General features: G+C 32.1%; 3 protein-coding genes across 4 annotated transcripts in view; 2 read left to right on the forward strand and 1 right to left on the reverse strand.

Moving 5' to 3' along the window:
- Positions 1–3,119: 3,119 nt before the first annotated feature.
- Positions 3,120–6,864, forward strand: LOC136339742 (uncharacterized). Its single transcript, XM_066283188.1, has 3 exons — positions 3,120–3,405; positions 6,349–6,498; positions 6,567–6,864. Exons 1-3 carry the CDS (start codon positions 3,326–3,328, stop codon positions 6,691–6,693), a joined length of 357 nt encoding a protein of 118 aa, XP_066139285.1. The 5' UTR covers positions 3,120–3,325; the 3' UTR covers positions 6,694–6,864.
- On the reverse strand, positions 6,750–8,198 carry LOC136339741 (uncharacterized). The gene is made up of 4 exons (XM_066283187.1): positions 7,932–8,198; positions 7,183–7,304; positions 6,989–7,118; positions 6,750–6,925 (listed from the first exon to the last, which is right to left on the reverse strand). Exons 1-4 carry the CDS (start codon positions 8,047–8,049, stop codon positions 6,792–6,794), a joined length of 504 nt encoding a protein of 167 aa, XP_066139284.1. The 5' UTR covers positions 8,050–8,198; the 3' UTR covers positions 6,750–6,791.
- Positions 8,199–9,411: 1,213 nt separating this feature from the next.
- HnRNP-K (Heterogeneous nuclear ribonucleoprotein K) overlaps positions 9,412–27,967 on the forward strand; it is a 105,371-nt gene continuing 86,815 nt past the window's right edge. Inside the window, exons 1-2 of one of the 2 annotated variants that reach the window (XM_066283127.1) lie at positions 9,412–9,568; positions 27,529–27,580. The gene's annotated coding sequence lies outside the window, so the exon portion shown is untranslated. Of the gene's footprint in view, positions 9,569–27,207; positions 27,268–27,528; positions 27,581–27,967 lie in introns of those variants that run through there. The other variant, XM_066283129.1, reaches the window with a different exon arrangement.

The following is a 27,967-nucleotide window of genomic DNA, read 5'->3' on the forward strand; positions in this document are numbered from 1 at the left end:
ACGTGAGAGAAGGACCGTAGAAAGTTTAATATACTTCCGACAAAAGTCAACAAAGTAAGTCACGAAATTAGCGGTTGAAGTAGCCTGAGTCTGCACTTCGATATGTAGATTATAATTGACTTAACTGCATTCACGGGGATGAGCATTTTTAAAAATATCAAAGCAAAATGCAGTAATGTAAAAAAATATATTAATCCATCACTAAAACTTATAGTTGCAAAAATTCTAAGACATTGAGAGATCTAGTAAAATTGGACTGACTCCGCCCACTTTGACTGGTAGTCTCACGACCCACATCGTTGATCTTTGTGGGCGACATATTAAAGCTTTTGTGGTCCTTCTCCTACATGCATAATCCTTATGTTTCCACTTGAACTGACTGATAAAACCTCTAGAGGTAAAGGTGAAGGTAGGCCTCGCTAAGTAGTGGCAAAGTCTAACAATAACTAACTCAAATAAGACGTTCTCTATGAAATTTTTTGGTCTTTGAGACCGCTAAGGGACCTTTGGTTGCAATCAGCTAGGCCTGACGAATACAGAGGTCTATTTACCGGGGTTGGCGGACGTATTTCGAGTGCGTCTTGCGTGAGTGCACCGATGGGTAAAGTACATGTTGTTAAACCATTAACGCCTAAACAATAATTAGATTTAACATCAAAATATCTTTTATTAAAACTTGTTGAAATATATACAAAGCTGGGCGAAAGTCCGGAATAAAATTAATATCTTTTCAACGAGAGAATTAAAAAAAAAACGCTAAAACACGTAAATTCATTTTTAAATTATATGTATTTTTTAGTAATAAAATGAAATATTTTCCTTCAACCCCTTAGCTGCAACCCTACTCAACTTGTTTTTTTGATGGAAACATATGTCGTGTGTAAGCTCGTTGAAAAGCTCGTGAAAAATGGAATCTTACCACACCTTTTTTCATTTTAATTATGTAGTTATTAGGAAATATTATTTTAATTATAATTTTAGCCACAATTTTGATACAAAATAAAAAAATTTATTGTTTATCACGGCAATAAACTTACCACAAAAAATGCAGCAATTTTTTTCGCCTTTTGAAGTGCAGCTTGATATGCTGAACACCAGTTTGCTGGTTTATTTTTGTTATCAATGTAAAATAAAAACTAATTTAAAATTAAAACCACCATATCGCTATTAATTTTTATTAGGGTTTACCATCGCCTAGGAGCAGGCCAAATAGAGGGTATGGGATATTTTCAGCATCTGCTATGTTAAATAACCTGTAGACTACATTGCAAACTGGGTAGTAAGAAATATCAATTTCATTGCATTTCTTATCTTTTTCAAATATCTATTAAATACTAAAACTTTACTAAAAATATCGAAATTATTAAATAAACAACGCCAATCTACAAGTTCGACCAAGAATAATTAGACTTCCCAACATGTCGAGGGTCACCTGTTGATTTTCAACCAAATTGTTACAGTAGGAAACCATTTAAGGAACCATCTCAGATATTCAAAACAGTTAATTACTTGAAACGATTGTTAATAAACAGAACCTCCCATGCAGTTTGACGGGTATTGAAATGAATACGGTGGTCGCTAATGGATTAATTGATGAAGTACCGAAAGGACATCCCATTAATTAAATTAAACTATAGAGGACGCAATACATCGTTCTCCGAGACCTAATATTTTTCTTTACATGAATTTTAACTCTCTAGAGCACCTGCTACACTAGAAATGGATTCCACTTCACAGCTGAAACTCAATTTTTAGCTCATCATACAGAATCACTGGTGACATCTAGCGTCCGTCGATATAAAGCTAAATTCGTTTTGCTTCTCGGCTTGGCATTGATTTGAGACAGGAAGATGTTTAATATGAAATCTGTAAAAAAGGTATAAATAGATTTCATTAAATCGAAATTTGCGTAAAATTTAATATATTATATATAATAATTTAAAAAATGCATCTACTGTTTTAAAATCCATCCAGGTTCAAATTTCATTACCTTGAAGAATAGGCGAAAAATGTAACGTTACATATCATCAACAACAGACCCAAAAATGTAAAAATGCCATTAAAGCGCTGTAAGCAACTCAGTGGAAAAAAAGCAGTCAAAAACATTAAAAGCATCACCAAAAAGGTCTTCAGTATAAAAATTATTTCATAGGTGGACTAGGAAAACGCCCCAAGTCCAAAAACAATACTTTTAGGTAATTAATTAAATAATTGAAAGTATCTTCATTAGTATATATGTAGACAATTCTATCTTAGTTTAGTACACATTTAGTATCCCTATAAAAAATCAGATGTTTCTAGAAGTCCGATTAAAATTATAGGTCAAATTAAAAAACAACTGGTTAAAACATTTTTGACTAAATAAATTAAATTGAAAGTTCTTTGAACTTTTTATTAAACGAAAACATGGTAGGAAGTGGAGTTAGTCGGTTCGTATTTTTTCCCATTTAAACTGTTTATATATTCTGTTTCACTGTCTTCGGCAGCTAGCTTGGGAACTTCATCTTTTATATTATTTGAAGTAAAAAGCAACTTATATCAGCCTTGAAATTCAATAGATGTAATGTTTTAGCAGAGTTTCATTACATCACTTTTTTTCTAGATGTTAATAAATAAGATTTTTGCGTAAATTTTTAAAATTTTTTGCTAAATTTGGAATTAGTTTTCCTTTTCTAAAAAGGTATATTGAGTTGTAGGAATTACTCTGTATCTGTGCGCGATAATCCCCGATTGGGATGCCTACCCACTAAAAAAACCTTCCCTCTTCACCCTAGGCCTTCCAGGGACCACTAGTAAACATTACTTGAGGAGAGAGAAGAGGTAGTAGTTCCCTACTGCTTTATTTTCTTCTTTTCCTTTCCTCCTTAGCCTTCCTTCTCAGTCTTACGCGTGTTTCCCCCGAATTACATGTCTCTGTCTAACGAAACTCCCAGGTACTACATTTCCTCTTTAGTATTGTATATATTTTTTCCCAATTTAATATTATCTACAAAATTTACATAAGAGCACATAAAATAGTTAATTACACTTACTACACTACCAGAACAATCAGAACATCAAAAAGGCCTTCTATCTATCTTTTATTTGAAATTTGACATTCAATCACTTGTCTTCTCTCTTGTCATCTTGTCAAACTTAAAAAAAAACTACCGGTTGTATTGTGGTTTTCGTTTTAATTTAAATTTTCAATATTATTTTGAAACAATGAAAATATACTAAAAACGGAGTTCTTAGAAAAATTCTGCTTTATTTTTCGAATAACGTTTGTGTCAGTTATTTTATTAACTATCCCAGGTTTTGGTAGAATTTGAGTTTTTTACCTGCAATGGCTCTGGAGAAATCAGAACTTTCTTTAGAAGTAGTACAAAGTATAATTCGTATTAATAACGCTTGCGTTGATATATGGTATGTATTAACCTTATGGGTCAGGATAACTAAAATTTAAGTGTTGAATTTGTAGAGTTGGGTCATAGGTTTGCTCTTTTCTTAAACATATTTTTATCGGTTGAAAGGAAGAAGTGCCATAAATTTATTTCTGTTGGTAAAATATCTTTTAACTTAATAATGCCAAAATAATTTGTTACGACCTCCATTCCTTATCAATCTGTTATTTTGTTAAAATTATTTTTAAAACAAGAAGGAGATGTTTCAGAAAAGTAGCAAAAGGTTATTCTAAATAAAATTTAAATTATTTTAATAAATGAAAAGATCTGGGACATCTTTTATTTATAACTGTGGTGCACAAAGTAATTACTCAAATATTATCTGGCTTGTCTAATGTTTTAAATTATTATGTCTCGATTCTATAAATAAAGGTAAGAGTTGGAACAATCTAAGTTTTAATACATACCTTTCTATGTATTTTTTATACATAAAATACTTTGTATGTTAAAACAATATTAAAATAAATTTTATTCAATACTCATCAAATCACTTTAAAAAAAGCTGTTGAATTTTGATCATTTTTCCCATAGTATCGCAGGATATTCAGTATTCTTTGTTCTTACTTTTTATTTCAATTTTTAGAGTATAACTGATACATTACAAATTTTCATGTCTACATATATAAAATTAAATCACCTAGCATTTTGAAACAATCACAAGCATTAATGGAAAAACTCAAAATTACGTTTGTCCTAAACCATGTCCTAGGCAACTAATATTTAAAGCTCATAGAAATGCACCAATGTCTTCCATGTATGTTCTGTTTCTTGTAGGTAATAAGTTTGTTATAATTTTATTGTAATTTTATTTAAAACGACCTTATAATTATCATTAATGCAATTATTCCATTTTTGAATATAAGACTATTCCGCTGTTTTATTTAAAGTTTGTAAATATTGTTCAAATTAGTTTAAGATAGGTCAGTTCCTTTTTTTCCACCCTAAATTTTTTTATGGTAGACCATTATTTACTCAATTTGTGAAAATCTAAATCCTTGTTTAATTAAACACTTTTTTACATTTTTTTCGTATTTATACCTTTGTTTACCGAAACCTCCACGTCCTTTCTTCATTGAAGTACAGAAATTTTTTGATGGACATTTTATACTCAAATAAAATAATTATTTTGGTTACTAGCAGTTTGTGTTGGTCCGAAAGCTGAATTGCAGTTAGGCTGTGATATATGCCAATATGTAATATTGAATTCATATTGCACGTGTCCCGGCCTGACGGCGTTTTCGCCTTCTTCAGTCTCTTAACTTGGAAATAAATGATAATTATTTTTACCCTCATTTCTATACACATTTATTAATTCTGGCAATTCTTAAACATTTAAAAATATATAGAATTTTTTAGAAATTTCAACTACAAATTTCGGTTTTTTATATCATATTGGCGTAAGTTAATATGAAAATCTGAAATATGTATCTTTCAATCTTTTAAATGTGTGTTATTTTTTTAATGTGTCATTATCTTGCTAATTCTGATTTGCCAGAATATATAAATTTATCTGTAATAAATTAAATACAGTTGAAGCTTGGAAAAGCTAAATGAGGAAAGTTCAATATTTTCAAAATCACGTTTTCTATATCTAAACAGTCATTAAATCAACGACAGTGCATAGCACTAGAGCTAGGTGCCTGATGCTCTTCTGTTATAACATGTGTCAAACGAAAAATGACCCAAGTGATATCTCCACGTTGTAGGATCCATGTTACAGGAAATTTCTAAAAGAGCTATTTGAATCTATCGCTAATTGTACGGTTGTTTCGTTCGTTCACTCGAGTTCTTTGGATTTAACATAGACGAAATTAACACGGCTAAAGCTTTTCAAATCCCTTCCAGTAACGGACTTTCTTTTAAGAAGAAATCGCGTGATGTCAGGTTGAGCGGATCTTTATATCTGACTGGTAGTAAGAAAAAAAGGCCGCAATTTCTTACTGTAACCTTAGCACATATGCATGTGACATTAATGACGGCGTAATGTATGCATGTCACAAAGATCAGGGATCTGTTCAGAACTCAATAATTCCGGCCTAACAGAAGCATCACTTTATTATCTGGAGCGATAACTGCTGTAGACAAATCAAGAATAGAATAATGATTTTCCTCTACACGTATCAGGTTTCCGTGGACTGCTGCAATAATTATCGAACGTTAATTTCTTCGGGTACACCATAGTTTTGCTGCAGCGGACAGAGATTTCTCATTAATAGAGAAAAAGTAGAAAATTGCAAAAGCTCAAGTGGTGGAAGATGTTAAAAAGGGTCTTAATGCGGCTTCGTTTTTAAAACCCTACAAAATCTGGGACATGACCGGGCACTTTTTGAACTTTGAAGTATATGTTTCACTCTTATAAAAACGTTACAATTTAATATCCCAAAGGTCACATGGAGCCCAGTTGATAAATAAAATCCAGGTGACAACTATATTTAGTGAGTTGGAAGAATGGATGAAAATCTATGTTTGGAACAATAGAATATCTAAAAATAACGTGATCTCCTTTGTTTGAAGGGTTATTACTGAATATGCTTACTTCAACAGCAAAGAAGGAAATTTTTCGCAATATGCTGCATTACATAATATTCACAATCTAATAATACTTAGTTCTCTTTGTTAACAATTGGCGCTCAATTTACCTCATTTCCAACGTGCGAAGTGTCAAGAATACTATTTTCGAAATTTTGATTTAATAAAACTTAGACGTGCATTGTTCTTTAAACATCAATAAATTTTAGAATTATATTTCTGTTTTTCCTTACAGTTTCTTAATTTGGAACATAAACAGGTTTTTCTTAGTCCCGGAAAATACTTATTTTAACACTTGGCTCATTTAGGTTTTTCAAACTACTATTGTCTACATCTGAGCCTTCCAGCTTTTAAATGTATTATCATATTTTTCTAGTGCTCAAACAATCTTTTCTATGCCAGAAGTTGAACATTTCGATGGCACTCTGAAAAAAAGTTGGCTGAAGAATGAGAACATTATCTCTGTTTTTGAGCAACAGTTTAAAGAACAAACAAATCAGCAAAATTGCCCCAAATTTAATAATTGGTAAGGAATTCTGTATGTTGTTCTATATCATTTGTTTACTTCTACAGTTATAATTTTTTTGTTTCCAGGGGACTGTTAAAAAAGAAAATATCCGATGTGACCTGGTTTATTAAGAAAGAAACCCAAGAATTAATCAGTGAACAACAGGTGTTGGAAGCTGAGATTAAGAAATCATTGGATGCTCTCCATTTTTAGAATCTCCTGTTAACTTTATTAAGAATTTGATAGAATTTTATATTTTTGAAACAAAAATAATAAGTGTAATAAAGACAGTGTTGTTAACTCATATATACTTAGTATTCTAAATGTTCTCTAATGAATTCATCTATTATAGTCTGATTTTCTGCAATTAAAGCCTCAAGAGTCTGCTGCTTTTTAATTAATGTTTCCTCCTTGATGGTTAAATTTTCAGTTTTATTTTGTGGGTCTGAATTTGTAAATTTAAGTTAAGTATACACAACAATAAGTATTATATTATTTTTGGTTTTACCTTCAACTTTAATGTTTAGCTTGCCTATTTCGTTCATTAGAAAATTGGACATCTGTAACTGTTGCAGTGGATATACAAGTCGTGCATGGGAGAGCTCTTGATGGACTTTCTTATCTCTTTCAATAAGTATCTACAAGTAGTTTTTTTTGTTTTAAAATTATAATTCAATATGGTGGAAGTGTAAGCATGCATACTTCGTAAATTTGCTTTTTTTTCTCAAGTAGCTTCTCAATGTCATTTTTCTTGTGTTCAACAGTTGTAAGATATAGCCTGTTCTTGATTTCATCTGCCTTTAATTTGTCAGCAGTGTTTAAAACTACAATAAGAATGAGATTATTACGTTAAGAAAGGAAAATTAAGTTTCAATTCATGGGTGATCGATTATTAATTAAAATAGACTGCTTGATAGAAAAAATAACTCGACTCTCTAGAAGTAGCTATTTTCACTGAGTAATAGGTATTATAGGGGCAGAATACCAATTCCACTTCTTTAAATTACGCGTCCAGCTCGGACAATTTTTGTTGTCGGACATAATATTGATTTGAATTTAAATTAATAGAACAGATAAGACTGTGTTAGACTTTCCATCCATTACAACAACCTTCGACATCAAGTTTCAATAAGGATTAAGATTGTTGAATGAGATTTTCATATGGGAATAATTTCTTGATATAATGGTGAAGGAAACTTTTCGTTCTAACTTTTATATTTAACCAGTTGGATGTAATCTTATAATCCTGCACTTTGCATAAAGTTTACTAAGAATAACAAATTAAATTTGTTGTGCATATAATTCGAAAAACTTTCAAATATTACACCAGTACAAGTGGTTCTATCACGATATAATAGTTGAACAATTTACGAATAATTTAACCTTTATAAAATACAGTACAGAGCTTTTTCCCCCTTTGTGAATTTTCAGATCTGTGTGTTTGTTATTACCTTGTTTGAGTTTATTCTGAAAAATCAACAGAATTTTCTTTAAGACTTCACAGGAGTCTAGAGATTTTATATATTCGTCTGTACAGTTTAAATAGCGTTCTTTTTCCTGATTTTCCATTTCAACGAATGCTGAATGCTGTATTTACAAGTTTTATTACTTTGAAAAAGAAAAAACTAAACTAAGTTTTTACGGCAAAACCAAATGGGTTACAGAAGGTGGAAACTCAAATACAAATTTTGCACTGCGTACTGAGCGACAAATTTTTACGTTGTGAGGTTCCGAAAGTCTTTTATTTACGAACTAACAAGTTTGACATTTGTTTGATATTTTCTTCCATTCTTGTATTTTTATTTAACGTTCATCAGAAAATCGCCGGTAGAATGCCAGAACGGCGATTCCTGAACTTTAACGCAAGTCTAAAACTTTACATTAATTATATTTTCTTCCATGGAACTGAAATATTAGTTAATTCTTCCTATATTAAATAAGAATGATGCGTGATCTGAACTTAGCACACTCTTCCGTCTGAGCGAACAGAAATTCTATTATTTATAATGTATGTGTCAATCATTTAGTGCCATTGCATTTATTTTATATTAACAACTAATTAACCATATTTCTTTGAACTCTGTCGAGATTATACCTGTCTCATAAATTAATGTACAAAAATGAAACCAGCTTTAAGTTGAATTTAGAAGTATTCTTTACGCATGATGTTAAGTTTTGCAGAGAATATTACTCTTGGGACAAAACTTTTATTTTAATTTAAAATCAATATGTAACGTGGTCATGACGTGTTTATTTCAATAATCAAAAAAGATTTCTTTTACGATTTTTATCATTTTCGCTATTACCATCAGATGTCGTTACAAAAAAGATATTTATAATAATAATAACTAATAGTGATCATTATTTTTGGACACAATATTATTGGAAACGAATAATATTATTCTAACTTAATAAAAATAATGTCAAAATTATGTACCGTTTAAATATCCTTTTATTTTATTTAAATTGGCATTTTAAATTATGATAGTTGCTTAAACTCCAGCTAACAGATGTCGCCATGAGCATTTAAAAAATTGTTAAATTTTGCAGATGCGCTCTACTACTGTCAACGTTGCCAGACCGTCACAATTCTATGAAATCTGATACATTTTCAACTAAGTCATTTTTGTTTCTTAGTAACACTATTACTAAATATGTTATTGTTTTTTGGTTTATTTTTCAGATTTTCCTTCCTTCTATTTTCACATTTTTTTAATTTACTTCTAATTTCTTTTAATTTTTACCATTTTTTAGCGTGTGCCAATGTCTCTTACATACTCTTTGTTTAATTAATAAACATATTTTAAAGTAAAAAACATAATGTATAAAGCAGCTATAGTGTCGTGTGTTTATGACTAATGTTTTCGTTATAAATAGAATTTATTACGATTTGGGGATTTGGTATATTACACTTTATAAAAGTGACCTGGCGACACTGGCTGCTATACATTTTTGATTTGACATTTTTTATCAACAACCAAGCCGGGATTCGGAATCTGACGCCATTATCAGAAAATCAGATTTTCTATATTTTGTTGTGCTTTCCTATGTGTTTCTCTGTTTTTTTCTTATAGCTGCACATATCAAGGTAAGTTTACCATTTTTATAGGGCCACCAAACCTGACATTTAGCCCCAATGTGGCTTAAAACGATACAAAATATTAGTATACATTATTCAGATTTTTTTGGCATTTTCCTGAAAAGTGCTACATTTAAATAATAACAACGCGTTCCCTACTATTTAAAACCGAAAAAGAAGGTATCATTTTAATGGTATTAAACAACGTTTGGAACAAAGAACTCATTTAATGATTCTAACCTCAAAACGTGTACCTCACGCTGTGGGTATCAACCATAGTGCATTTTCATTACTACACCTCAAAGCTACGTTTTTTAATTCAAGTAATTCAGGCCCACGTTGCTGGGAGACAGCCATTTACCACAATAAAATTCCTCATGGGGAAAATCTATCAATTATTACATAGGAAGTAGAGAAGCTCATCAATTTGATGGACATTTAACTGGTGGTTGTTGGAATCAATATATATCTAGCCCAGTCCTATGGTGAATGTTTATTTGCATGCAATTGGTTGTGGTTTATAAGGGGTTTGTGCTTTAGATTAGAGCTCTTATTTTTATTGTTTTAGTAAAGGATTTCCCTTTATGAAGCATTACTAATATTATGATTTCATTAAAAATATTTTTACATATTCTTGGGTTATTGTTTATATGCAGAGTTAACCACTTTAACATGTTAATGACTGTGTACATCATTAAAGGCCATTCATATTGTCTTTGAGTTCACAGTCTGATTTTAGTTTGGTCACAATCAAATTTACCCGAGACATGTCTAATCTACAAAATTTTTACAGAATATAGGGAAAGTATTAATAGGTTGAAAAAAAGTAAGTTCAATATTACTAGCTTGAGGTTTGTGTTTTGATTCAAAGAGAAGTTATATTCATTTGTTTTTTAAATATGTGTGTATATATGAGGGATTTTTAAAAATTAGCTATTTTCACTTATTTGTTGCATTTTGAATATTATATAAGTTAATAAGTTAATAATCAAACAGTTTCTCATAGATAATGCAGTGAAGTCTTTAGACTGTAAAGATTACAAGTTATTACTCTGAATTTTTGAAAAATTGCTGATAAGTTTTTTGGATAAATAAATTTACTTCAATCAACGAAAGGAGAGAAGAAATGTGTCATGCTAAAAAAAAGATCTTATTTCATTTAAACACTTAAATACTAATAATGTTACAAGATATCTGAGTATGTCATTGGTTTTTATAGACAGAACTTCTGAGTCACTACTTTGGTTAAAAAAAAATGTAATTGAAAGGAAGAATTAAAAATGGCCAATTTGCAAAAATCCCTAGTATATTACAAAGATTTTGTAGAACCAATGCACTAAGCTTAAAAACCAGGTTTATAGTACCTATCTTACTTTTTTCAATGACAATATTTTCCTTGTGTCTTGTAAAATTCGTGAGTATTAATTAATTTTAAAGAATTGCTGTAAGATATGTGAAATTGTATTGATTTATTAAAATACAAAAAAAAAACACCTTTAGACCAAAAAAAATTGGTTTGATCGTTTTTTTCATTCTCTAACCTTGCGTTCATTCTGGTGCGATTATTAACCTGCCAAGAACGGTGGTTCAGGGTTACCTTTTACAAGGCGTTATAAAACTGTTTCAATACTTGAATATGTCAAGTTAATACTTGGGGCAAACTTGTTATGTGTTTATAAAGACGACTTTACTAGTGCAAGGATTTGGGACATGTTTTATCACAAATGATTACCAATTTGGTCGATCTTATTAAGTGAACTTTGTAACACCGTGTTTCTTGCGCCAATAAACAGACAGGTGTTGTTCATGTCAATTTTATTTTGGTATGAAACATGAAGCTTAACAAAATTAAAATTAAGTTAATTGGTCCAGAGTAGTGTTCAAAACGCGATAATTACTTATAAATATTATAAAAGGAGAAAAGTAAAGTTGCTCTTTATTCTTATATCTCTTTATATCTTTTTGTTAGAGAGATATGGAAATATAAATGTAGCTCTTTCACTAAAAAATATACCCTTATTTTGATACCTGAACACACGCATTTTTCTTTTTACTAAGCCACGCTACTGATAGTGCTTGGCGTTATTTTGCATGTCTCTTACATTTTGCATTGGTTCTCCTTAGCACCTTTTATTTTTACACTTAACAAACAATTTATATTACGGCTTGAATTCATTAAAGATCGGGCACTTAACATATTTTTCAGGATCTATTTAATAAAAGGAAAAGTTATTTTTATTTAGATATTTCTTATTCTAAATAAACAACTACTCATCTACAACTACCTTTGTAAGGATAATCAGAGAAATAACCTTATCATAGGAAAGCTGGGCACTATCTCTAATAATATCTCTAATAGTTTTCATGTAAATCAAGAACGTCTGTTCCATAAGAATAATATGCTAGACAAAGAAGCTGTGCGAATATTATGGAACGAAAATTCTTCGTCTTCTAAATAGTAATAATAATGAAAGATGGTAGCTAAGAATATCTTATTATTCTTATTAGTTATTAAATATTCACTTCAAAATTATCTTGTAATGACTATGTCAGGTCCTATCTGATCCAATAATAAACTACTTGAAATGTTCTCCCATCCAGAACATTGTCATTTTAAGTATAAAATTTAGTAACGCTTCAATTTTTTGCTTGTTTTAAAACAATTTTAATCATATTAATTGGAGCAGGAAATACTCAGTAATTTTGGGGTGAAATAATCCCAACTGTTTCCTATGTAGTACCATTTAATTATACTTATTTTCTTTACTACTGTGTACGGCAGTTTTTAAAAAGAACTAATAAAGATTGTATCATCTTTATAATACTCATTTACATAATGTCAATAGATAAATAAAGTGAGAGATAATAAAGTGACCGTTACTGATGGTTTAATTGAGGAAAATATCAGGGCAACATTATAAATTTGCAGATTTTAGATTTTTTTTAATATCTCGCAAATGGTGCGAAGAACATTTTTTATATTTTACAGGCAAATCTCTTATAAAAGGACTTTTGAAAAAATCAAACACAATTTTGCCGTTAAACGAACAGGGAAAATATTATTAGATGGTATTGAAATTTACATAGGTTTTGCTATGGTCGGTCCGGCAATACAACACCTTGTATATTGTTTGGAGGCTAAAATAAATAATAATGTTGTACCTGTGTTGTTAAAGTATGTACTATGTATACTTTAAGTTATAATCTGCAATTGTGGAAGATGTAAGTTAATTTTTAGCAAAAAATATTCGCTTGTCTTCGTCCACCTTTGATTTTTGTTAGGTTCATAATAAATATGAAAAGTACGACTGTAAGGGACGGTATTTAATAAAGGTCATGATTAATGTTTATACATCGTGTCCCAAAAGTAGTAAGTCAGAGAAACTGCAAATTTCTACCATTAATATGTTAATATTCAGCGCGAGTGTTGTATTCCGAAAGTTAATATTAACAAAGATACAGGGTGTTAAAGTTTAACTTTTATTATTTATTTCCTTTAATATCTTCACAATCTTTTGACCTATAGTACTGAAATTTGGTATTCGGAGGTTTTCAGACGTGGCAAACAAGTTAGTGCTGTGGGGTTTGCAGATAATAGGGCACACCAGGTGAAACCGTCTTTAACATTCTAGATAAAAAAGGTATAATTGTGAGTAGTCTCAAACCTTGACTGTTTTTTTACCGTGCGTACTATTTTTTCATTAAAAATGTGTCTAGGTATAAGTTGAAACGTTCTGATTTCTCCAAAACATGCGCATTAATTCTACCATAGCGTGTTCTACATTTTATGCGCATATGTAAAACCGTTTTTGAAATAGCATTAAAGAATATATTTAAAGAAAATAAGTAATTTAATTCTCTGTATCTTGAAAACGAACCGTTTCCGAATACAAATTATTTAGACATTTTCGACTTGAAATTTATTAAGGGACTCACCCCTAGCCTATGGCCGTCGAATCACCAGACACCCTGCATTCCTACGAGCATATGCATATATTTCAACTTTGTTATCTTTTAAGTAAGATCGATTAAATATGAGCGTGCAGTAAATTTTTTATAGATAAATATGTGACAAAATGTTTTACATATGCCATTTTGATTAAGTAGAGTAAAACATTTGACTACACTCGTGTGGTAAAGTACCAGTTTCAGTTCGTAAAAGCGTGCAGTAAAGCCAGTTTACTGCATGCTTACAGGGAAAAGGTACAATCACATTAAGCATAGTACATGTCTCAAGGAGTATAATAAAAAACTTATTTACAAATGTTGCATAGCAGCGTTTTTAAATGAATTCTGTACCCAGCTATGCAGCTACTACTATGCAGAATTCGCGGGAGAAATTGAACACTGAGTACGTATGTATAGTGATCAGAATCTTTATTAAGTTTTCATTTATGAATATCTGCTGAGATTATTGCAAAGACATAAGTAAAAGTTTTTCAGTCAAGTCGTTGTCATTAAGAAATCTTTGGTGTAATCATGGCTACTATCCACGTGCCTTTGGAAGGCACAAATTAGTGTGGTGCGTATCTCGGAGAATTAAACTTATAAGTACTTTGGATTATGGAGTTAAATGAACAATGCCATAAAAGGAGAATTTGCCACTAAGAATTGTAATGGAAGTGGATAACCGTCCATCCAACTGGTCCAATTGTTGGTAAATGCAAGTGGTAGAGAGATAGTTGATACATGCTATAAAAAAATAACAATTTTGTGCAAAACTTCCTACATAGGTTAATTTCATGGAATAAGACATGATGCTTCGTTACGTCTCTCTGAAGGAGCCTGGGGACACATTTATAAGTGAATAAGTGTTTCAGAAAATTAACTTTCGAAATGGTTTGAGGTATATTTATTGGCGTTAAGGTTATTGATGAAATATAGAAATTAACAGGTGGATCAACATTCATAATGATAGTATCTTCCGACAACCGCAGCAAATGTTAAGACTGAGAAAACGACTATTTGAAATATTCAGCAACTAAAACTTCATTATTTTCTTCCCGTGCCTGATGAAACGGTTTCTGCTATTGCGGATGCAGCCACGATTCTCACAAGAAAAGGAAATTAAAGCCGAAACTCTGGGCTCTCGAAATACCTTAAAACAAACAGATTTGACCTATATTCGTGGTGACATTAAAAATTGATATTGTTTATAATGGACGAAATAAAACCCGACGGGATGTTGTAGGGAAACCGAATCGCCTAAGCGGACTGCTTAAGTATGAAATTGCGTGCGAGACTTTAGAGCGATATTAGGGCTATATTAAAGCACACGAGCATTTTACGTAGGAAACGGAATCGGAATGAAAAAAAAAACCAATAATCCAACGTCCTTTTAGAACATCTATTTCAGGGCCTACTTTCCAACACAGAAAATCGACCAAAAATACTTTTTCTTGACCAGAGGAGGAGAAAAGTTGAATGAACAGTTAGGAACCGGCAAAATATATAATATATGCTACAATTACTTTTTTCTTAATGTCACTATGTAGGTTTATCTACTATTAATTCACATCTACCTCTGGCAGGTCTACCTCCTTAATATTTTTTTCTCCTTCGTCATATTGTCAAGAAAACATCACTAAAACTTAACGCTGTCGATGTTTTCGCTTATCTAAACTCACATTCATCATATTGTCGAAAAAGCTGTTCTACACCATTCGCAGTGACTTTTTTTTTGGAACCGATCCCTTTTTTGTTCTTGTTATAGTAGGCCCAATAATTCCAGTAAGCAAGTTTCTCCGTCCCACTAAAGAACCAATAATCATCGGCACCGGTGAATAAATGATGGACGGTGTGGGCTATTAAAAATTTAAGCATTAGTAGCGGACGACGTCGTAGCAATAGACAGGTTGCTAGGCTACGTCCAGGAGCTGGACACGCGATACCATCGTCAGCAATATGGACGTCGTCAATGACGATTTGATATGATTATTGGAGTGACCATAATGGATATTCGGTTTTGGGGACACAATTGACCATATATCTAGGCTATCTAATAGGCGTTTTCCTGATAGGATATTTCCGCGCTCCAATGCAACTAGCCCATGTTTTATTGTAGATTTTGCTTCTTATGAGCATATTTTTCATTGTGTAATGGGGTTCGCGATGTTTGTTATTAGAATAATGGATTAGGTTGGTTTGGATTTGATACTTATCTACATGCAAAGGATTAGTAATTTATTGCGATGAAATAATTATTAGCGGTTAAACATTAACGTTCATTTTAAATTTAGATTCTGTTGTCCTGAAGACAAATAGTTCAACTTGATGGCTTTATGGAAAGAGCAGAACTTGAGTTGTTATTTACTCCAATTTATCTTTTTTTTTTTTTTGACCACCAACAAAATAATTTCTACCACTCGTAATAGCGATATTCTATGACCCATATCGACTATCGTAACGGTGACACGATACTAATTGTTCTGACCATATATCAACGGCGGATACTTCTGGATGATTCATTCGAGGAGCCGATTTCGAACTTAGCATAGGTTTTTTTAACTTTCAGGTCTATTTTAGCGCTTCGTGTAACAGCATGGGAAAAATCAAACGTTGAGTTTGCTGATTACTGGTAAACTTGGTCAAAATTGCAAATAAAAAAAAGTTGCTTTAGCTCATTGTAGTCCATAAGTTCGTTAAGCTTCATGCCTCTACCTCTCCCACCAACTGGCACAAACGTCATCATATTGTCTGGTGATACTCATTTGTGCTCTTTAATCTTTTGTATAAAGAAATCTACTTTTCTGGTGTTTTTGGATTTACAAGTCCTTTTGATTTTTGAAAATCATGTGGCCTTGCTAGAACCATAAAGTGTTTGATGTTTAACTCGGGAAATATTTCACCTGCAGAAGAACGAACACGGAGAATGATTTTATCTTTTGATCGGCCACCAAATAATGTTGCATTTCAGTGGACTTATTTCCTATTTATGAGTCGACATGCCACATAGATATCATAAGGTGCCAGTTCTGAGAAAGACCTGACTTTCTTGCCTTTCGACGGATTCGTATAGTATCTTTATCTTTCTTGTCACCACAGAAATACTTCTTCGGCAGGGTTCATTAGCTATGGTCTCAACTGGAAGTTCTAAAGACCCTTGATATAAAGTTTCAACTGTTGTAAACCGGTCATGCTTTTCCTGCAGAATGATATATCAGCTTCAATCACACAACGTGATTTATTGCTATTCTTTTATTTTTATAATTTGTCGATTTGTAAGAGCTGTTTCTAAAATGGGATCCAGAGTAGAGGGTTGCATTTTATACAAGATGTTGCCAGTCTCCTATTACTCTTTAGTTTCAGGTGTCGTACGTTCATCTAATTAGAATTTTTTTTCTATTTTTTTTTTAAATTAAAACACATTTAAGGAGTGTTCTAAATTTTTTTGGTTTGACGTGGGTTTTTGCTTTATTTGACCGATATTTCTATAGATATCCCCGACTTCTTTATAACTTCAGTTTTCCCAAGTTAATGTTTTTCCAACATGGGAAAGACAAACCGTTTGAAAGAACACATTCAAAGGCCGCACCTTGTAGGAAAAACTGAAGGGTTTTTTCGATTTATGAGTTTCTGAAATTTTTTGAAAATTGATGTATTGCGATATTATTTCTCGAATATTTCGGTTCACCTCACAGTTGGTTTGTCCTGCGTGTGTGTTACTATTCAAATTTAAGAGATTTTAAAGATATTTATCTCTTGCCACCCTTCTCAGCAGCCTTGTTTAATTAATTACTTATCGAAAGATCTCTAATCTCCAAGTGCTCAAAATCTAAAATATTTAAAAGGCAGCTTGTATTATCGAAAAGGCCTTAAACTGCAACTTGAACAGTAGAAAATATTAATTTGCAACCCCTATCATACAAATTACCGCGTTAAAAAATTATTAATATTTCCAATTTAAACATTGAAATAAACTTTTTTGTCGAGAACATATTTGCTTCCTCGTCAACGAAACATCGTTTGTCAAATAATATCCACCCTCGAATATTAAATTAAAAACCAGCATAATGGCTAAACACATTACACAAATTTCCCCATAGAGTTTACACGGTATTTGTTTCTCAATTTATTTCTAATAATCGACAATTTGTTCTATGTTTTCGTTTAAGTAGCCTTAAGATCGCAGATAAGGAAGTAGAGCAAATTCTGTGATGAGTGATAGTTGGAGATAAAATTCCGATTTTCCTGTAAATCGAATCAAATTGAATTATGTCGTAAGAGTGACATGTCTGATCGTTGATGAAAATATCAATATTAGCAGAGCAAAATATGCAAATTTGTGATTAAAATTTAAGTCAGTATTTAAGCAAGGTCTGATATTTATGAGTGTTGATGAAAAACCTCCGTAAATAAGTGATTGATGAAACTTGCAACTTTGGCACAGTTTGAGTAAACTGTCATCAATAATCGTTGAATGCGTAATATTATGCACTCAAGGTGACACTGTGTGTAATTTAACAATAATCAGTACAGTCTAGCTTGGACAGCTGTGTATGACTGGCTTTCATCCAAACATTTTTAGATAGATGCATCCGCTTTCACCGAAAAATCTGTCATGATTAATTAGGCATAACTCACTGGGAACGTGCAAAACTCATAATCCATCATATCGTTATAATATTTATTGCCACAAAAATTGTTATAAACTTGCCTGGACATCGATCGTGCTGTACCTGGATAAAGTGGAACGTTGAATATTTCAAGATGAGACGGAGACACGCAATTGAAATAATAACCCTCAATAACAGAAATTTGTAATTACAAGTTTTGTTCCTTTTGCATTTTAATGTTCGTGAGATAGGACAGATGCGGAGCCCTCTGCCGGTTCTGGAATAAAATATTTACAATTGTGTTTGTGGGGCGAAACACGAAGGCCTCTAATATTAGAAAAACATGAAAAACTAGTTGAAGAAATTACTAGGATTTACTTGGACTAAGACACGTCATGCCTGAGAGAAAAGTAGACAAGTTTTATTGTGACCAAGTAAGTTCGGGTTGTTAAGGAAATTGAATGTCTTCAAAAAAATGCTCGTGAGGGATCTTCGAATTTCACCGATGAGTGAAGCGCTGTTTCACGAACTCACTTCTGAACTTCACATCGAGACTAAATCCTAGATTACACACATTACGACTTCAAAATACTCCCCAATAATTCACAATTTCTGCATTTTTCCCATTATATTTTTGAATTTCAACTATTATACATATTTCACTATAATTTAAGATATCTTTTGTTAGCTCCATTTTCTCCAATTTTACATTAAATTGCTTACACCGTTATTAATGTATCTGGAAACAGACTAATGTCTTAGAAATCTTAAGGTTCATTTTAAGAGATAAACATACAGAGTGTTAATTTGAACACTTCCCACACCTATTATCTCGAAAAGAGATAGATTTTTAAAGAATCGCCGGAACACGTCGATTTTCGAGGGGGAACAATTTTTATGCGGTATTCATTGCGCCTCTTTCAACCCTCTACCACTAAGGGCCACTCTCTCAAACATCTTAAATGGTAAAGGGGGTTAAGTGATACATTATTTTTAAGGGCTTTTCATTTCTTACATTTTGGTACCTTATTTGTTACATTTGACTGTTGCGTTATTAAGTGAGGCGCTTTTGACCATTTAAAATTCATTTTTTTGTGTTAGTGTTTTGATAGCGTTGACACTAAGATTTTTTTAATTTAAAACGATATAACGATTTTAAAACGATGTGTTACGATTAGGAAATCGTAATAAATATATTTTCTAACCTATTGACATATTGTTGTTCGAAACTACCATAAAAAATATCAATTAATCAAATCTTTATCAATCTAATAAATTTCCGTGGTCTCCGAAAAGAAACAACTAAGTGGGATATAATTTTTTTATTGTTTATTTTTATTTGCAATGGAATGCCACTTCGAAAAATTTTTATTTTATCTTGCATAGAAAATATTATTAAACTTACCTGTGGTACTCGTTGATGTTACTCGCTATTCAAATCAGTTAAAATTTATTGCGATAATCCATATGTTGTAAATAATTTTAAAAACGGTATACACAATTCAGCAAAGGACCGATAGTGTTTTAAGGAGGGCGGGGGGCGGGGGCAAGGAAGATGCGTAAGAAGAATAGCGGAAGGTTTTAATGCTAAAAATTCTAATTCGAATCTGAGTCACAGACACATTTAAAGCTTTTATAAAAAAAAATGACTGGAATGTGTTCTACTGCAAAAAAGGGTTGTTTAGCGTGTTTTAAATGAAGCTGCTCAAACAAAGATTCTGGGAACTTTCGCTGCAGAGCCCAGCACAATTCACTGCGTACGATCGCAAGTCAAACTGGAATATCACGTGGAACCTAATGAAAAGTACTGAAATTAAATCAATTTCATCGTTACAAAATGCAAATTCTACAGGAACTTTATGACGATTTTCATGGAAGAATTCTGTTTCGAGATAATAGGTGTGGGAAGTTTTCAAATTAACACCTTGCGTATTAAATGTAAAAGTTTTGTAGATATTCAGCTAAAGTCAGAAGATTCTTTATTAAGCTGCTTGGTGGTTATTTTAGCAGAAAAAAAGTTCTACCTCGAATTTTCGGCAACAAAATCCACAGTTTCGCAAATTTTGAAAATTTATAGATTACAATTATTGAATTGAGACTTTATAAGCTGTTTTTCGATGTTATTATTTAAGTAAAAACTTTATAAAAGCTTGGAAATTTTTGAATATCGTCGTTAAGCCCGCCGAAATACCCTATTTATTGTCTGGTTATTATTTTGGTAGAAAATCCATTAAAACTTCAAATTTCAGTAACCTGTAAATTAGTATACTGTCAATAAGTAATTGCATATGTGTTTCTTTTTGTTCAGTTATTTTCCGATTTTGTCATTTTAATGGAAATTCGTTGAAGAATGAAGATTTTTGTTTTCATATCGTTAAGCTTCGTGGACAAATTGACCGAATAGTGGTTATTGGAAACAATCTAACCAACATCATATACATTAAACTCTCCAATAAGATACATAATAAAAATGTTTATTTTTTGTTGATCCAGCGGAGTTTTATCTCTGTCAGTTCGATAGAAATTTCACCTAAGTGGATTTAGATGAACGAAGTGAATACCAAAAAGGATTTTAATTTCGTTTTTAAATCTGGTAAAGAATTTTATCTGCTGTTTATGGGTTTTTTAATAGAAGAAAGACATTCTACCTCATGTACAGGGTGGTATGATTTGAACTGTTTTGACAAGAAACATTGATTTTTTAATTTAAAGAAATACCAGGTGTCCCAAATAAAGTGAATTCCATGGTCAGAAATATAAGGTGACTCAAATGAGAAAAAAGGTGCGCATTTTTGTTCTTGTTTAGAATATCTACGAAAATGAAAAATGTATACGTGGTTTTGTCAAAAAATTAGCAAAAAACTGAAAACCGATTTTTGAAAACTATAAATTATGCGCAATGCATTTGAGAAAATTCTACGAAATTTGGCAGATCTTCATTATCGACAACTGCGAATTGGAATCACGTTCTTAGAATTTTTCCAGGTTTTATGGATTTCGAGCAATTAGAGCCCACTTTGTTATTTCTTATGGCATCTATATTTGATTTTGGCGGAGTCGAATAATTAAAAAGCTTTTTAACCATGTATGGTAGAGGTGCCCTTAGACCTACCAAAGATAAAAAATAAACAAAAGGATAATTTCACCTTAGGAGGTTTAGAAACGATGGTTATGTAGCTATGTCTATTGTCATAGGACTATTTGCTTTAACCTGCGGTCATCTGCATTTGATTTCATCTTATCCCATATTTGTCCTGTGCACATACGCCTGGCGCCATGGACAAGTGGAGCCCATTAGGACTCAGTGCGAAAGGACAAGATGAAACCGTGTTAATCATTCAAACTACATGGTTTTTCCTCATACATTTCTGTACACCGATATGCTGCATGTGTAATCATTGTAAATTAATTTTTTAATACCATACAAATAGTTTATTCTTACTGTACAAAATAAGGAAACTTAATTCCATATGCCACATCATCCCTTGCCTCTAAATCTATAAAGTGAAATTATGTTTTTATTTGTTTTTTCTGCTTTGGTAGGTCTAAGGACACCTTTACTATACGTGGTTAAATGGCTTATTTTATATTGCATGAGATCTAGAAAGCTTGAGAAAATTCAGAAAACGTCATTCGATTGCCATAGGTCGATGAAAGAGAACTGCCATATTGCGTAGAATTTACTCATACCGTTTACTAATAATTTATAATTTTCGAAAATCACAGTTTTTAGTTTTTTCCTAATATTTTGAAAATCCCTGTACATATTTTTAGTTGCCGAACGTAGTCAGAACGGGCACAAAAATGTCAACGTGTATTTCTTACAGTTTCCATAATCCTTATGCAACTTATTTTATTTGCACTCTCGGTATGTACTTAAATATAAAGGACTCAAATTTTGAGAAACATCGGCCAGTGAATCGTCTTCAGCATCATCCATTTCTCAAGAAGTAATGATTTATAGAACGTTTGTAATTTTTTCCGACTTTGAATATTGCAGATCATTGAATTCATTGGTAAAATATTAAAATTTCGTTGATGGTTTCCTTAGGCACTTTTCATACGATATATAGTGCATGTGGTACGAAAAAGCTATTTCGAACAGCCAGGTTAAATATTGTACTAAATTTCAACTACTCCACAAATTTCGATAGAAAAGCTCGGCAAGTTACAAACTGTTTTCTTCATTATTGTTCAAGATAGAGAATCGGTGCTAAATTTTAAGTTATTGTAATTTCGGCGGAACACACTCAGAAGTTGTACTGTGAGCAATTGAAGGATGATTCACTGCCGAAGACGTGCCAGTTTTAACGAAAAATTTTCACACGTTGTGAACAACGACAAATTGTTAGATGTAGGCAAAGGGAAAAGTAATCTTTACTACCACTTCGCACAGTACTACGAATGGAGATTTAGATCTTGACGAATGAAATTGTGAGGCCTTGAATGACGTGGAAACAGGAACATTGAGAGTCAAAATATAGAACAATTACAATGAAAATTTTCCTCAAAGTGTGAATGATTATCACACAGCACGTTTGACCAGTATTCCTATGGAATGAACATAGATTTGTCAAGAACAGCTTGAATTGGAAGTGTTAGGAATATTTCGTGAAGATACGAGGTTAGTCCTAGAAGTACCCGATTTGACACATACATAGCGATATTAATATATATATATATATAGCGATTTTTGCAAAGATCTCGCCTTAAAAAATTTACGTTTAAACTGTGAGGGTGCCAAATTGATTTGTGTTCGTATTAGAGCTGGTTTTAGTGAACACTTTTAGTGATGTTGTGAATATTGAAGAAATTGGTTATCGATACGTGATTCAATATTTACATTTGAAAGGTCTTAGTTTATCCAAAATCAAGGCAGAGTTAGATTTTACTGTGGGAAAATCTAATCCTTTGCTAACTGTAAAATACTGGGTGGCTGAGTTTAAACGCGAACGTATGAGCTGCAAATGCGAATTCCGTAGTGGTCGACCCAAAAACACTCCTGTTGCGCTAAAATCTCACACAAAACTCATATTGTGCTAAAATTCTTCACAAATGTACTGAAAAAAACATCGGTTAAAATTACGCGAGTTAGCAAACATGATATGCATTTCAAAAAATATTATATATCGCACTTTGACCGAAAAATTGTTTATGAAAAAGTTGTGCGGGAGATGAACAAAAACAGCGCCGTGAGCACGTTTTAAGGGAGCTTTTGGTAAAGTATCTTAGGAATAAAGGCCAGGTTTTGCATTGTTCTTTTTATTGACTATCTCCCCAAAGGAAAAACAATGAACGGAGAATATGATACAAATTTATTGCAGCGTTTGAGGGAAGAAATTCGGAAAAAGCGACGGAATGGAAAAGGAAACCGCAACGACCGAAAAATAGTCTTGTTTCGTCAAGACAACGCACAAATCCGCGATTCTATCACCGCGATGGTCAAAATATCCATCAACTTGGTTTCGAAATTTCGCCTCTCTGACCTTATTCGGGAGATTTACCTCCATCAGATTATTTTCTATTTCAAAAAATTTGAAAAATAGCTCGGTGGAAAGAGATTTGACAATAATGAAAAGGCGGAGGCCGAGGCCCATGCCTGTTTTGCAACATTCGAAGCTTCTTACTGTAAACACAGTATAGAGGCGATAGAACGTCGTTGGGAAAAATGTGCCAATCTCGAAGGAGAATATGTTGAGAAATAATTTTACATTAAAAAAAAAATGTTTCTTCAATTATTTGGTCAGGTACCTTCGGGACTATTCTCGTGCAACTTATATGTGACGATATGAACGTTGAGAAATCACTTCACATTCAGAAATATTTACGTAATTAAGCCAAATTATTCTTGATTTTCGAAAATTGCAATCCAAAACCGAATTTCTGTACTACCTAACAGGTTTGATAAAACGTTTTTATTTTTATAGTTTTGCATCCAATTTTTTAATTTTTGGAACAGTAATATTACCAAGTTCACCAAGTCTTTAATTGTCGGTCCTCTAGCAAATGCAATGTAATTCTAGAAATTCAATTTTTCCCTTACTTTGTTCTCACTTCTGAAAAAATGCTGATCAATTTGAACAGTTCGTGCTTTGTGACTTCTTCAGAATCTGTTCGTGTTCGTCATTATTACAGGTTTTGTATCGTTACTACCGCCTTACTTGCTCTATTGTAATAAATTATAGATATTCGAAATATCTACGATAATAACTAATTCATAAGGGTAAGAACCTGAAGCTCAACAATGTGAAGATGGTTGATTTCTCCAGAGACTGCGGTAAAATATCCTTCACTTTACGGTCTAAAGACCCCATCATTACATAAAATATAAGTGTGGAGAAAAAAAAGAGACTGCTGTATACGTCCAATGAAATTCTCAACTTTAGGTCATGTTAACTTCTGGTAATATATTTTTCCGCATAAATGGAACTATAATTCAGGACAATTTTCCAAATGGACAATACAGAATTTTAAATGTTAATCGATAGAGAGAATGTTGTGGCAGATAACAACACACATCCATATGTGGTATTGTGGCTTGTATCTAAAATTGTCTTTTCGTAATGATTTATTTGCTTTAACACTGTAAAAATGGTATTCAGTATTTAATTATTATTTCTCATTTTTGTTTTTTAATACATAAATGGAGGAAATTAACATTTTGATTATTTAAGTGCAATTTTGTATTGTAGAAGCACAAACACTTTTTTTGTATCCCTCGTTTTAAAACCTGTGAAATATTAAAACAAAAGATTCGTCCTTCGTTTGACCGTTTGAGGGTATTCAATTTGCCGGTTGTTTAATAAATTATTTATCGATAATGACCCAGCTGTCATCAAGGTGGAATTCATTTTGTCATAGATATAAAACATTTTAGATTCAACGGAAAAAAATGACCTATATTTGAGCATGTTCTGGCAAGCGTCCATTAGACATTCAACAGTTGGTCATTGGTGTCCGTCACAAATTCGAGTTCAGGTCGACATTAGCGTAATTTCTTAAATGTAATTGAGGGTTTGGCATCTAGCCGAAGACTACACGGGATCGTACGTCCTAACAATTAAAGGGTTTTACTTTTTATCAAATGTTTTCGGAGATTTTATTGAACAAATATAAAAAAATTAGCACAGATGTTAAACATGAAATTTGATCGATATGTACAACACATAGCATTGTGTTTTTGTATGGAATAAAAAAAAACATCTTCGGAATACGGCGATTTAAGGAAAATCGCTCGGACACGTCAGTTCGGTGTTCGTTTTGTATACATATATTTCGAATTATACAGGGTGACGAAGAAATTATACTGCTTTCAGTTTTTATTTTTTCAATTAACGGCCCAGTTCTCGTTATCTAACTGAACACTTTGTATAATTCCAGAACTATTTTATGTGACATTGCTTATACCTAATTAAAAAACAAAAGAAAAAAGTTATGTAATACTTCAGTAAAAAAAATATTATCAGGTGATATAACTTTACCATGTGTACGTCGGTTAAAGTGCTTTACACTTAAATTTGATTACGGAGCCCTGGTGCTGTAGAGAGGCTAACAGAAACGCCACACTAGAACCCCTTAGATTTTTTCTTTGGAACCCTTTTAAGGACAGAGTATACTAAAACACATCCATCTTACATTTACTATTGTATCCACTCTCATGTTTGCAATATACGTTGGCATATTGCTGTATTTTGATGGAATATTAGAATTATTGAGGAAATCTTTTAAATTGTTTAAATCCAAAAATGTACCCAAACATTTTGAAAATCCTTAAAATTTCGTAACGTCGTGTTAGTGTGTTTAAATTCAGAGATTCCAATTTTGAAATTTAAGATTTTCTCTAAATTCTGCCTTAAATAGTGTAGATATTCAAGGGGATATTTCTGAAACTGAAAAAGTTTGACTTATTGCTTAAAATATAGAGACATTCATGGAACATCAGAGATCTAAATTTGTCTTTAGAAAGAAATAACAGATTGCAATTATAGACTTACAAATCGTCAGGGATTCAATTTTCAGTTGGGAAATTCAAATTTATTCATTTGTTTTTCTGAAATTTCTGAATTCTGACAGTACTATTCCGGTCTTAGGCAAATATCACTGTGTACGAAGTTAGCCTAAAAATGTATACGGGTTCATGGATCAATTGTGTAAATAAATTCGCAGAACAATGTTGACAATAGAATTTTTGAAAAATCTGAAATACGACTAAGTTTTCGAAGACCGGAAAAAAGCAAAAATATGCCAAAAAAGGAATAAATTGCGATTTTGAATTAAGTATTAAAACTCAAATAAAATAATAATTATTATATATTTTGTTTGCTACATTTGTATTTAAATTTCGTTTTTTGGACAATTCGTTTTTACCTGAACGATATAGCCGGGTTAAAACGAGCTGTTAAATCCCCTTTCAAAGCTCATCCTGGGTTGTATCGTTCGTTCGGTCCAATTTACAAAAAATTGAACTAATATTTTCAGGATCCTGGCAGAAGCGTTGATGCTCCTTATGGCCGAAAATAAGCTTTCCAGAATCTGGGTTTAATTTTTTTCTGGTCTTCAATTTAACAAGTATTTTTACATTATAATGTGATAATTAATCTTCTCAAAAAGAATGAAACTAATTATTTTTATTCTCTTAGAAACCCACAAGAAGCAATGTCTTTAGGAGACACTCTGAAAGTTTTTGGTTTGCCTAAGTTTGGTGTTGGAAATTTACGATCCTCGTACACTTGTTTCTGATGAATTTTTTTGTGATTGAAGAAAGTAAAATATCAAACTTATAAGTTTCAATGATATTCGACGCAAGATTTGATTCATTTCTAGAACCCAATTTTCTTTTTCCATACAGGGGGCAGATGTCCCCGTACCATTAATCTACCATTTACCTCCACCCTTGGTTCCGCCACTGCAAAACTCCGAAAAGGGGTGGCAACACCATTCCCCCATCATCTTCCAGGGTTGTTTGTATCCAAAGCTAATCGCTATAGCAACCCAACTTGGGGGCAATCAATGGTGTCCACGTACCAATAAGGTTTCGGACGTGACTGTCCTGTGGGTCACTTCCTACCGACAGGATGGTTTGACCATCGGTCAGTCGTGACACGGTGTTTCCGGGGTAAAGTCGTGGTGTCTTTTGCTCTTCTCCATCACCAGGTAGGACTCTATTTGCACCGTAGCAATTTGTTATACCTTGCACCAATAATCTTTGTTCTATCATCTTGACTTTCACCATATTTGGTATCTAGCAAATGGTGATAAAGCATTTGTAATATTTCAAAGGTGTTATTTGCAACTTCGAAGAAATTGACACCTCGTTTATGTAAAGGAAATATGCTAATAAGTATGCATTATTCACTATTTCTATGCAGTGTTGCTAAGTATTACTGATTATCCAATAACTTTTTTTTTTTTCAGGCACGTGGGAACCGGGTATTCTTCCGCCGACCTCACTGAATTACTTCCAAAGGTAAGTCTTTAAAGTGTTTAGTTATACTTGCGGTTTTCATTTCAAAAATTTGAAAATTACGTTTTAATTTGAAGTATTAGTGGACGCAATTTATAATTCATTAGTTCACGACTTCAGGAAGCAGCCAACTCAGAACATCCAAAACAAATAAATAACCTGGATTTTAATTTATTCAGGCAAGTGTGCCAAATTGCTTACAGTGTTAAAATTCGAATTATAAATTAGTTTGACTGTTGGGCTTCAAAGGTCATATTGTTGCCGGGTTTGATTTATTATGTGTTCAAATCCTATGTGAATCTTACTATATAAGCGAGTGAAAATTTGTAGAAAAATAAATTATACTATTACCAAAAAATAAAGGGTGATCATTAAAAAAAAAAAAAAACT

The sequence above is a fragment of the Euwallacea fornicatus genome, chromosome 6 (genome assembly GCF_040115645.1).
Source record: "Euwallacea fornicatus isolate EFF26 chromosome 6, ASM4011564v1, whole genome shotgun sequence".
Classification (NCBI taxonomy): domain Eukaryota; kingdom Metazoa; phylum Arthropoda; class Insecta; order Coleoptera; family Curculionidae; genus Euwallacea; species Euwallacea fornicatus.